The 12,302-nt window shown below is 41.6% G+C and overlaps 1 protein-coding gene across 20 annotated transcripts in view; it reads right to left on the bottom strand.

The window, feature by feature from the left end:
* The window catches only part of LOC140495521 (teneurin-3), a 2,480,372-nt gene that overhangs the window by 57,224 nt on the left and 2,410,846 nt on the right, over nucleotides 1-12,302 (bottom strand). For all 20 annotated transcript variants that reach the window (XM_072594601.1, XM_072594600.1, XM_072594605.1 and 17 more), the window contains one exon: nucleotides 11,252-11,395. In XM_072594601.1, the coding sequence (XP_072450702.1) occupies nucleotides 11,252-11,395 (144 nt within the window). The remainder of the gene's footprint in view (nucleotides 1-11,251; nucleotides 11,396-12,302) is intronic.

Below are 12,302 nucleotides of genomic sequence, written 5' to 3'. Positions count from 1 at the left end.
AATCCAATTAATACATTTGGAATTTAAACAAAGACTGCAGGAGGGCATGCCAGGAACAGCACCAGCATAGTAAAGCATACGGTAATGACCTGGAAAACTATAAAATGGGACGATTTGCCAAACACCATAAGTAAGAAGCAATAGACAGGGTAAGCCATCCCACAACCAATTAACTAGATCTGCAGTCCTTCCTCGTCCAGTCATTGGTTGTAGTGGACCATTAAATAGCTAACAGGGTACTCCACAAATATCCCCATCCTCATCTTTGCAACAGGCAAGACTGATGCATCTGCATCGATCTTCAGTCAGATGTGCCAACTGGGTGAACCATTTTGGCCTCCATCTGAGACTTTCAGGATCACAGTTGTTACTTCAGCGAATTTTATTCATTCCAATGATACCAAGACGTCGCTGGGGGCAATGGATTCTGCAAAGACTACGGGCCCTGACAACATTCCAGTAATAGTACTGAATACTTGTGCTCCAGAAACAGGTCCAACTTTTCCATTACAATGATAACACTGGTATTGATTTGGCAATGTGGAAAATCCTCCAGGTATGTCCTGTCATAAAGCCATAGAGATGTGCGGCATGGTCCAACTCGTCCACATCGATCAGATGTCCTATCCTAATCTAGTCCCATTTGCCAGCACGTGGCCCATATCCCTTTAAAACCTTTCTATTCATATACCCATCCAGATGCCTTTTAAATGTTGTAATTGTACTAGCCTCCACCACTTCCTCTGACAGCTCATTCCATACAAACACCACCCTCTGTGTGAAAATGTTGCCACTTAGGTCCCTTTAACATTTTTCTCCTCTCACCCTAAACTTATGCCCTCTCGTTCTGGACTCCCCCCACCCAGGGAAACGACCTTGTCTATTTACCTTATCCATGCCCCTCATGATTTTATAAACATCTATAAAGTCACCCCACAGCCTCCGACACTCCAGGGAAAACAGCTCCAGCTTATTCAGCCTCTCCTTATGGCTCAAATCCTCCGACCCTGACAACATCCTTGTAAATCTTTTCTGATCCCTTTCAAGTTTCACAACATTCTTCCTTGAAGTTCAGGATAAATCCTACACAGTCAATTCAAGCCGATCAGGCTACTTGTCATCAAATGGAAATGATGGAAGGGGTCACTGATAGTGCTATTATCAGGCGTTTGCTCGACAATAATTTGGTCAAGAACAAAAATGTGACATTCAGTTTGGATTCAGCCAGGTCCATTCAGCTCCAAGCCTCATTATAGCTTTTGTCCAAACATGGATAAAAGAGCACAACTCCAGGAGTGAGGTGAGATTAACTGTCCTTGATATCAAGGCTGAACTTAACCGAGGGGGCCCTTGAGGAGCTCTAGCAAAACTGAATTTATTGAGAATCCGATGCAAAACTCTGCTGGTTGGTGAAGTACCTAGTAAAAAGGAATAATGTTTCAATTATTGAGATTAATCATCTCAGCTCCAGGACATCTCTGCAAAAGTTCCTCAGAGCAGTGTCTGGAACTCAACCATTTTCAGCTCCTTCAACAGTGAGCTTCTCTCCATCATAAACTCAGAAATCGAGGTGTTCACTAATGATTTCACAATGTTCAACACCGCTTATGGCCTCAGGGACTGTTTCTGTTCATGTCCAAATCTAGCAATAACCTAATAATTTGCAAGGACTATTTGTATCACATTAATGTCAGGCAATGACGACCTAAAACAAGACAGAAGCTAACCATTTCTAATGTCATCATTACCATCATCAGAGAATCCCCTGCTATCAACATACTGGAGGTCACCTTTAACCAGAAACCTAACTCGACCAAACACAAATACACAGTGGCTTCAGGGGAAGACCAGAGGATGGGCGTTCTGCAGCAAGCAATTCACTTCCCGTCTCCCCATATGTGCCCACAATCCACAACCCAAGAGTGCGATTGAAGGTTCCCCACTTGCCTGGATGTATGCAGCTCCAAAATCAGTCAAGAGTTCAACACCATCAGAACAGGATGGTGCTTGTTCAGCACCCGATCCACCACCTTGAATATTCATTCACTCAATTACAAATGCACAGTAATAGCAATGTATATCATTGATTAAATACACTGCTTATCCAGGCTCTTATATCAGCACCTAAAAAAATCTCACCCCAAGAACAATTAGGCAGCAGAGCGGCACGGTGGCATAGCGGTTAGCATTGCTGCCTCACAGCACCAGAGACCTGGGTTCAATTCCTGCCTCAGGTAACTGTCTGAGTGGAGTTTGCACATTCTCCCCATGTCTGTGTGGGTTTCCTCTGGGTGCTCTGGTTTTTTCCCACAGTCCAAAAAATGTGCAGGTTAGGTAAATTGGCCATGCTAAATTGCCCCTAGTGTTAGGTAAAAGGGTAGATATAGGGGAATGGGTCTGGGTGAGTTGCTTTTTGGAGGGTTGGTGTGGACTTGTTGGGCCGAAGGGCCTGTTTCCACACTGAAAGAAATCTAATTAAAACTTTAGCAGTTTTGTATTATGCAAGTTCCCTTTTAGCCCACACACCATCCAGCCATGCAACCAAGTCTTCATTATCACTGGGTCAAAATCCTGGAATTCCCTCCTAACAGCACCTGGGGTTTAACTATTTCCCAAGGATTGCAGTGGTTCAAAAATACAGCTCACCATATTATCCAGGGTCATTATTAACAGACAATAAATGCTGGCCCACTCAGCGATGCCCACATCCCATGAATGAATTAAAAACAATGAATGACATTTCAAAAAAGATTGCTGTGCACCATCTGGTATTCACACCTCATGCCATATTCATCTGTATTTTTAATGTAACATTATAGGATAATCTGAAGAGCTGTCTTAATATAACAAGAGTGCTTGGAATTATTAATAAACTATTTCAAAATGGAATTCATAAACTATCTCAGAATGGCACTTATCTTTAATTTCATTTGATCTCTTATCAACCCAGTTAATATAAATACACCAGGTTGTTTTTCAAATTAAGGAGCTTGAAAGGTCTGTTGAATAACTTTTTCTGTTGATAATTAATGAATTATGGCTCGTTTGGTCCAGTGATTGTCAGTGTTCATTTCAGTTCCTAATGTTTGCTCCCATGTAGGTTTTGACATTTCAGTAACAATTACAAAGCTCACGCTTTATTACACATCTAAAATCAGTTCATGGCTTTGAATAGAAATGAATAATTCATAATAGTAAGTTTCCACTTCCTGCCGCGAATGATTTCATGTCTATGACTGTGGGTCGTAGGTGTGAGGCTCCATGTGCAACACTCTGCAACCAACGTTTCAGGATTCAAATTAAATTGAGTTTTGAACATAAAACATTTAAGTTTGCATGGCAGATGGTAATGGTCACAAACCAGTAAACAACAATGTTGAATGTGGGAACTTTTAACTAAAACCAGCATTGAAATACAAACAGTTATCTAAGAAAATAGTTACCTGGAAATTCTAATGACAACGCTTCACTGTTTCTAAGTGCAAATGCATCTTGATGTATTTCTGTCTGAATTTATATGTAAATTAGTAACCATTCTCCAATTTGAGAAAGGTGGCTTATTCTCAGTGCAGGCTGTTGGCCTGTATGAATAAATAGGGGGGCAGTCATTCGAGGTGATGAGGGTCTCAGCTGCAGACAGACAGGTGGTTGGCCATTGCCTTCCCTCCTTACAGCAAGGGCTGTCACATTTTGTTCTATTCAGGCATTTGGCAGACAAGTGGTGGAGCCTTTCACTGCATGAAGGACCCAAAAGGTGGTGCTCCCCTCTGCAGAACGCAGTCGGCCAATTGGAGAGTCATTGCTGGATTCCCGGCCACAAGACGAGGTCTCGCGGGTTAAGTGCTGGCTCTGAATGAGTTTTCCCTCTTCCTGGTGCCGGGCACCTTAATCAGTTTGAGTTCCTTTGAGTGAGAGACCTGCCCTGGTATCAGGTTCCCCATGCAGAGAGCACTCCTGACCGATACTGGGTTAATACTATCAGTGGTGTGATTTATTGGGCATTAATCGCTTCACTAACATTCTCAATTATCAGCACAGTTAGCAGTCTGTCTATGGACCTGCCTGTTCAGATAATAATCAAAGCAGAGACTGAATCCACCTGACCTAACAAATGCACACCCGTGATCCAACATCTCTCCATGAAGAGCACACAATGGGAGGACCTTGGAGAAAATACTCAAACAGGAAGCTGCATTCCTGATGTGAAACAGCCCGAAAGCGTTACAACAAAAGCCCAGAGGCTTGACAGTTCAACACATTCACATCTATCAACTTCCAGAGTGAGAACCAGCTAGGTATGTGTCTCTTTCTTTCACCAGGTTGGAGAGGGTAGGTTAATGGGGCAGGAACAGGTTTTCCAGCAACAGGGGTGTGAACTTGCAGAGGTGTAGCTGATTGCAGTAACAACTGAATGTGAGAAGTAGAATGTGAACTGTTGTGGGCGGTGGGGCAGAAATCTGAAGATTGCACCTTGTTCTCATCTTAAGAAGGAGAACTTCAATGTGAGAAATATTCTCCTCACATTGTTAAATAATTCAGAGCAAACACGATTTTTGAATCTCCAACCAAGTTGATATTAGCATTGTTTGTCTTCCTTCTCTGAACAAGGGATGCGTATGGAGTGTGACTGCGTGAATGGTCAGTTCTAAATTTAGCCTGGTTTCTGCATCAATGCTAGGAAAGCAGCATTTGTACATACTAGAATCTGCACTCTCATAAAATGTTGTAGCTCAGACGTAACAGTTTTCCTGTGCTACTTACAAATATTGAGAATGCTAGGTCCAACACAAAACTCTTTAGTTTGTCACAATGAGATGTTATGCTCCACAGGTTTCCTTGCAGATGCAGTCTATTGTTTAGAACAAAAATTAGGGAGATGGCCCCCACTCGGAGAAAGTGAGGACTGCAGATGCTGAAGATCAAAGTTGAGAGTGTGGTGCTGGAAAAGCACAGCAGGTCAGGCAGCAGCCTAGGAGCAGGAGAATTGATGTCTTGGGCATAAACACCATACTCTTGATTCAGATGGGCCCCCACACCAACACCTCATGTTTTTATCATTTACCTTAAAGGTTTTTCCATATCTAATGATACATGATGAAAATCCCATGCTTTTATCCCTTCAAATAGTTATTTTCTTTCCCCAGAACAGGTTGCCAGTCTGCTGCCAGCATCTGTAACTTGAGAGGCACTAATTAAGCATTGCTTACCGGAAGACTCTCCCACCCTTGCTGCATTATCATAGACATAGTTAAGGGATTTTCAGGTTGAGAATTGATCTTTATGGCTACATTCTGAACTCCAACCCTGTGCTTCTGGTTCAGAGGCAGGGACACTGGCCATTGTATCACATGAACTCTCTTACCATGGACCAGGAACCTAAAATGAACATACAACTATCATCCTGCAACTACAACTTTAATGGACTTCGCCTTCTATTTATCGAACAATAATTAACACGCTATGGTACGAACAGGTCCCATCTCTGTCTTTGCTGAAGTCCAACACATTGCAGATTATAAACACCCCCCATAAATCACTGGATTTACCCCAGAACAAAGCTGAGTAATCCCATTTGATATTTATAAATTAAAATATTCACATCTCTTTGTCTAATTAAATCCCATGATTAAAAAATTGCATTGTTCCCAACATGGCAAGTCAAGGGTCTATTTCTGTAGGGTTTCTTCCAATATGGCAGCAATTCTGTTTAAAAGCCCAATATCAGTGACTTCAGCAGAGGCCATCAACAGGAAAGTCACTCGGGGAGGAGGTGGGGTGGTTTTGAGTATTTTACAAAACCATAATTCAACCGTATGTGAAATTTCCAGGCTTTACTCAGATCAGGCCTTCATAGATTAATCTCTCCCACAAAACAGCTTTAAAAAAAAAGCTATAACAGCTTTAGTGTACATTTACAACACCCAACTGTGACAATTACTTTCCCCAAATAGCTGAGTTCTGTAATTTTCATCAAAGAACTCTTCTGTGTCAGCATGCTTTGTTATTATACCTGATACATTCAGCCGTTACAATGAAAAATTACTACTTTACAATTTCTCTTCACAAAACACAAAGGGAATGATGAACAATATTTTACCTTCATTAGAATATTTATCACCATTTTTCTGGGTGTCCGCACAAACACCTGCTGCTGTCTGTACTCTGCTCCAGAATGAATCTCTCTGGCTTATGTAGCTTGTCATTACAACTAATCACTGTGTTTATTCAATTAGACGCAATTCACTTCAGAAAAGTTATTGCCTGTCACTGCACATCCCAGAATAATTTAAAGAATCGATTCACCGACACAACACATTTTTAAGAACTGACTTGTCCAAATTTTTTTCTTTAATTGCTCCATTTCGTTTGCTCACTCGATCACGATTCAATTAGCCCTTTGTTCCCACAGAACTACCTCTGATGTTACACAGCAAAAACTTCAATTAGGGAAATTGGTACACTTGTAAAACAAATGAACATACCATAGATTTTATCCACAAGAGAATGGGAAGAAATGGATGAATTTTCCATGTTTTGTTGAATTCAAACCATGTGTGAGTCATCTATCCCACTGAACAGTTTTAACAGAAGCTGCAATTACTTTGGTACACCAAAGTAGAATCCAGCGTTGACAACTGCTTCCCCCAAATGCTTATATTTTTAACTCTTTGTCATAAACTATTCAGCAGATATGATCATTAAGTCCAAGAGTACACACTGAGGTATGCTATTAGCCTTGGGGGCAATGACTACAATGGGGGAAAGCCACTGTCTAAAAGGGAAAGGTCATTGCTATGGTATACCAAGGGACTGGACACAGTATAAAACCCCTTAGGCTGCATACTTGACATCAAATAAATATTGTAAATATATGCTGTCATTTCATGTGTACGATGATGCTATGTTTTCTTGGGCACAAAATTAATTAAGGAGAAATTGGTAATTGAGAGTTCAGAGAACACACATTTGAAGTATATGTCAAATTTAAGGGAAAGATTAAACAGAGCTGGGGGCTTGGCTAGACACCATTTGAAAGTGGCACAGCATGTGATGAAACAGGAAGCAGACAAGAAATCAAAAATTTACAATTTTCCTAGTGGAGATAAAGTGTTACTGGTACTCTCAGTGGTGAGCAAATCTTTAAAGGCAAGGTTTAGTGGGCCTTATCAAATGAAAAAGAAATTGAGACAGGTCAATATTTGATGAAAACGCCAGATAGAAAGAAATTTCACAGATCATGTCATGTGAATATGCTCGAAATGCATTTTGATAGGGAAGAAAAGCAAAAGGAGAATATGGTACTGGTTATGACACAGAGTGAAGAACCAAGTTCAGCTATTCCTTAATTGGACATTCCTCAAATTAAATTGGAAAATGAGGAAGTTCTCAAAAATTGGGATACATTGTTGAGTTACCCTCCACAGGAAAATCAAAATGACCTGAAAGAGTTATTACAATCACATGGGGAAATATGTGGGAATAGGCTGGGAAGTACTCATGTGATTAGTCACTCCTGATATAGGGCTTATGCCCGAAACTTCAATTCTCCTGTTCCTCAGATGCTGCCTGACCTGCTGTGCTTTTCCACCACCACACTCTTGACTCTGATCTCCAGCATCTGCAGTCCTTACTTTCTCCTAATGTGATTATGCATGATGCATAGGAAATGCTGTTCCAATTAAACAACATCCTTTCAGACGTAACCTTCTAAAGTTGGCACAGGTTCAAAAAGAGATTGAATACATGCTCAAAGACAACACGATTGAAGTGAGTTGCAGCAAATGGAGCTCATCCATAGTAATGGGGCCAAAACCGATGGTACCCAGTAATATGTATGGATTATCACAAAGCCAATGCAGTTCTGAAAGCTGATTCATTTCCTATTCCTTTTGCAAGACTGTATTGAGAAGATGGGACAAGCTGTTGAAGAAGTGCAGGAAAGTTCAGTGGACACAGGAATATCAGAAGGCATTTAACAGCCTAAAAGTTGTGTTAACCACTGCTCCAGTGTTAATCACACCTCATTACATAAAGCAATTCAAAGTGGCTGTCGATGTGAGTGATGTGGGTGTCAGTGCTGTACTCTTGCAAGAAGCCGACGAGAAGATAGAAAGACCCATTGGGCATTTTTCCAGAAAAGTGAATAAACATCAACAGAAATATTCTTTAATTGAGAAGACCTTGAATTTGGTGTTGGCATTGAAACATTTCAACATTTATAATGCCCTTAATGTGTCTGAGATACTATATACTGATCATCACCAATTAAAGTTATTAGAAAAATTTAAGTATAAATATTCCAGATGATTTACATGGAGTTTATTATTGCAGCTATTCAATTTGTTAAGTTATATGTGGCAGGAGAAGAGAATGTAATTGCTGACACATTGTTGTGACTTTAATGAAGGAAAATGTCGGCATTTGGTGGTGGGGACTGAAATGGACAACAGTGGTGAATGTTTGTATGCTTAGAGTCAATGTAATGTATATGTATTGTAGTGCGCTAATAGAGTAAGAGTAAAGGTTTTTTAAAAATGAAGCCATTTTTGTATATTGATGGGGAGATGTGTCGATTCTTTGGCTTGAAAAGGGGTATTTTGTCCTTTTTTTTAAATGAAGAAAGGTTGAGTCAGAGGTGGAGAGTGGTCTGCTCGAAGCCAATAAAGTAATCAGCTGGTGAGGGCCTTGGGCTTTTCTTCCAAAGTTGGAACAATAGAAGCAGCCTGAATGTGTGGGGACAAGCTCCCACAAAATCAGGATTTTTAGCTTTGTCTTTCAGTAGTTGTTGGGGTCTTGAAGTTGGAGGTGGAAGCTCTTATTCCTCTCTCTGTAACAGCTAAAAGCTGGCGTTCATGCTGTGTGAAAGCTGGACGGAAACCACAGCTCCCACTTTTGCCGTGACGCAGGCTTCATTGATTAGAAGGAATTTAAATGCAATGTATATCATTGAAATAAAGGAGTGTTTTACTCACCAGAGTGAAGTACGTAACATACACCAGACTGAACAGAACTTTATATTTTACCTCAGGTCATGGTGGATACAAGGTTGAGTTGACATGGTGGGTAGAGAGGCAAAGGCTGGGTGTTATGGGTTGGCAGAACATTGGTATAGAGTCTATAACTTTCGGTATAGGACCATACATTAGCATAGTGGCTATGAAGATGGTGAGCAAAGGGACACCGAGTGGCATGGAGGGTATGAAGGCTTGGGTTGGCATGGATGGGGAAAAGGGATTGTGTGGGTAGTGGTGGGGAATCAGAGGAGGTATGGGTTGCGGGGTGGAGAGATATCTTTCGTTTCATTCTATTTTTACTAAACTCGAGTATAGTGCAGGGTCAGCGAAGAATCTAATCAACTTGCTTCTGAGAAAAAAGTACATTTGCTACTTCACATAGGATCTGAATTTTAGTTTGGGGCTGTTGTGTGCTCTGCCTTAACAAAATCATTAACGGGTTGAATTGTTGGGAAAATGCCAATAACAGCCTGGCTGACAGGAGATACAGCAAGGAAGCTCGTGCTTACTCTCACACTGTGGTCACACACTATTACAATGCCCCTAGTCCACTGACAGAACTCTCCGACATTACATATAGGCGCAGCCTCTTGCATAGTTTTTTTTACTATTCATGTCAGGTGTTGCTTATTTCAGGACCTGGTGCAAACATGGTAGGCCAAATGGGCTCCTCTGCTCTGTGACACCTCCACCGTGGTTTAAAAGCTCCACCACCAGGAATGGGCTCCATTCTGTAATGTTAAGGGACCAATTTTCAGATCCATGTTTGTGAGAACTAGGTGGGGAACACAGAACACTGGGCTGTGCCATGAAGATGGACGCTGGGGTTTAAAGGGGCACAAGGCGTTGACAAATTCTACCCACTCCATCAATGGCAAGACTTCTTGGAAACCTTCTCCAAATTAGAACATAGAACATAGAACATAGAACAATACAGCACAGAACAGGCCCTTCGGCCCAGGATGTTGTGCCGAACTTCTATCCTAGATTAAGCACCCATCCATGTACCTATCCAAATGCCGCTTAAAGGTCGCCAATGAATCTGACTCTACCACTCCCTCGGGCAGCGCATTCCATGCCCCCACCACTCTCTGGGTAAAGAACCCACCCCTGACATCTCCCCTATACCTTCCACCCTTCACCTTAAATTTATGTCCCCTTGTAACACTCTGTTGTACCCGGGGAAAAAGTTTCTGACTGTCTACTCTATCTATTCCGCTGATCATCTTATAAACCTCTATCAAGTCACCCCTCATCCTTCGCCGTTCCAACGAGAAAAGGCCGAGAACTCTCAACCTATCCTCGTACGACCTACTCTCCATTCCAGGCAACATCCTGGTAAATCTTCTCTGCACCCTCTCCAAAGCTTCCACATCTTTCCTAAAGTGAGGCGACCAGAACTGCACACAGTACTCCAAATGTGGCCTAACCAAAGTCCTGTACAGCTGCAACATCACCTCACGACTCTTGAATTCAATCCCTCTGCTAATGAACGATAATTGATTTAATTTCTGCAGGGCCCTCTTTTGTAGGGTCCAGCAATTTGGATGTCTGACAAAACCAGAACCGAGATAGAGTCATAGAGCATGGGGAAACTGACTCTTCAGTCCAACTTGTCCGTGGTGACCAGATATCCTGAATTAATTTAGTCCCATGTGTCAGCATTTGGGCCATATCTCTCTAAACCCTTCCAATTCATATTCCCATCCAGATGCCTTTTAAATGTTGTAATTGTACCACCCTCCACCATTTCCTCTGGCAGATCATTCTATACATGCACCACCCTCTGCATGAGAAAGTTACTCCTCAGGTCCTTTCTAAATCCTTCCCCTCTTATATCCTGGTCAAATGGTCCAGACGGACCTTTCTATGTTGCATTTAACTAGCACAGTGGCTGCTGAAAATAGTTAAATTAGGTGGCATTGCAAAAATCAGAGGTCGAAGGGTCAGAAGTTGAAGTCAGGGTTGCAGTGGGATAACCATTTCAGTTCCCCAACGTCAGTGCAATGTGCTCTGTGAACTTTGAGATTCTTTCAAATTAATAGTAGATTGTCCGTCACACTGGTCAAGCCAGAGCGGATTTCTCTCAGGTGTAATGCCAGACCTTATAAAACTCCACCTTGTGCTGCACCATCTGGAGCTGCAGTGTTACCACACATTGAAGCATCAAACTCAAGTAAAGACCATGCATAGCCGTCGGCAGATCAATAATCACTGCATGCTTTTCATCCTCTTACCATTCTGCACATCCAGGACGTGGTGTTTATTCAGTGACCAGCCACCCATATTTGAAGAGTCCAATTCATACCCCTGCAAAACAGCCGTTCTCTTCTCCCAGAGGATGAGATCCAGACAGGACTCATATTCATAACCCACAGAAACTGGACAGGGAGAAAACCATCATTAATCGACTGGCTAGGAAGAAATTTTCCTTCAAACACTCATAAGGCTGAAAGACCACCAGAAAGCACCTCATCACACAAAACAGAAAGGAAATTCACAACTCTCACTTCCAAAAGGCTGTGGGTGTTAGGTCAACTTAAATTGTCTGAACTTGGACATATTTTTGTCGTCAAGGAATTGCTGATCAAAGACACGGTTGAAATACAAATCAATGATGATCTAACTGAGTGGCAGAGAGGTGTAAAATACAGAATGGCTAACTCCTGTTATTGGGATCAAATGAGGAAAATTAGACTTAAGTTTCTCTTATATGGGCAGCAGCACATTTCTGGCTCCAGAATTAATGAAAAACCAAAGAAAAACGATTTTTCTCAGCCTTTTGTACGCCACTGTGAAGGTTTGGTTAGATTATAATAAAGCAAAACAGCCTGCAACTCTTTGTGCAGTACTGTTAGCGTGGGATTTAGCCCAAATACCTTCCCCCTCCCTTTAAAAGTGAAAACTGAACTGCTTCTTTCTTTCCACCAGGCTATAGAGATTAGGCCTGTTTTAGGACTTTCTCTTTAGAGGTGATGACGTTAAGTTGGGATTTAATAAAGGCATGAAGGGTTTTGACTGGGTAATTAAGCAGAAACTGTGCACGGTGGCAGAAGGGTTAGTAACCAGGTGACACAGATATAAGATAATTGTCAAAAGAAACAGCTGGCCAAAGGATTTTCTTTTAATACAGAGTTGTCATTGAGAATGTGTTGCCTGAAACAACATTGGAAGCAGATTCAATCATTACTTTCAAATGGAATTTGGATAAAGAAAGGTTTGCCAAGCCTAGGGGATGAATTGGATCACTCCACAAAAGGACTGACAATGTAATGATGGATGGAATCA

Source organism: Chiloscyllium punctatum, chromosome 2, assembly GCF_047496795.1.
Source record: "Chiloscyllium punctatum isolate Juve2018m chromosome 2, sChiPun1.3, whole genome shotgun sequence".
NCBI classification, from domain to species: Eukaryota; Metazoa; Chordata; class Chondrichthyes; order Orectolobiformes; family Hemiscylliidae; genus Chiloscyllium; species Chiloscyllium punctatum.
The sequence above is the reverse complement of the archived record's forward strand: the minus strand, read 5'-3'. Positions and strand labels throughout refer to the sequence as shown.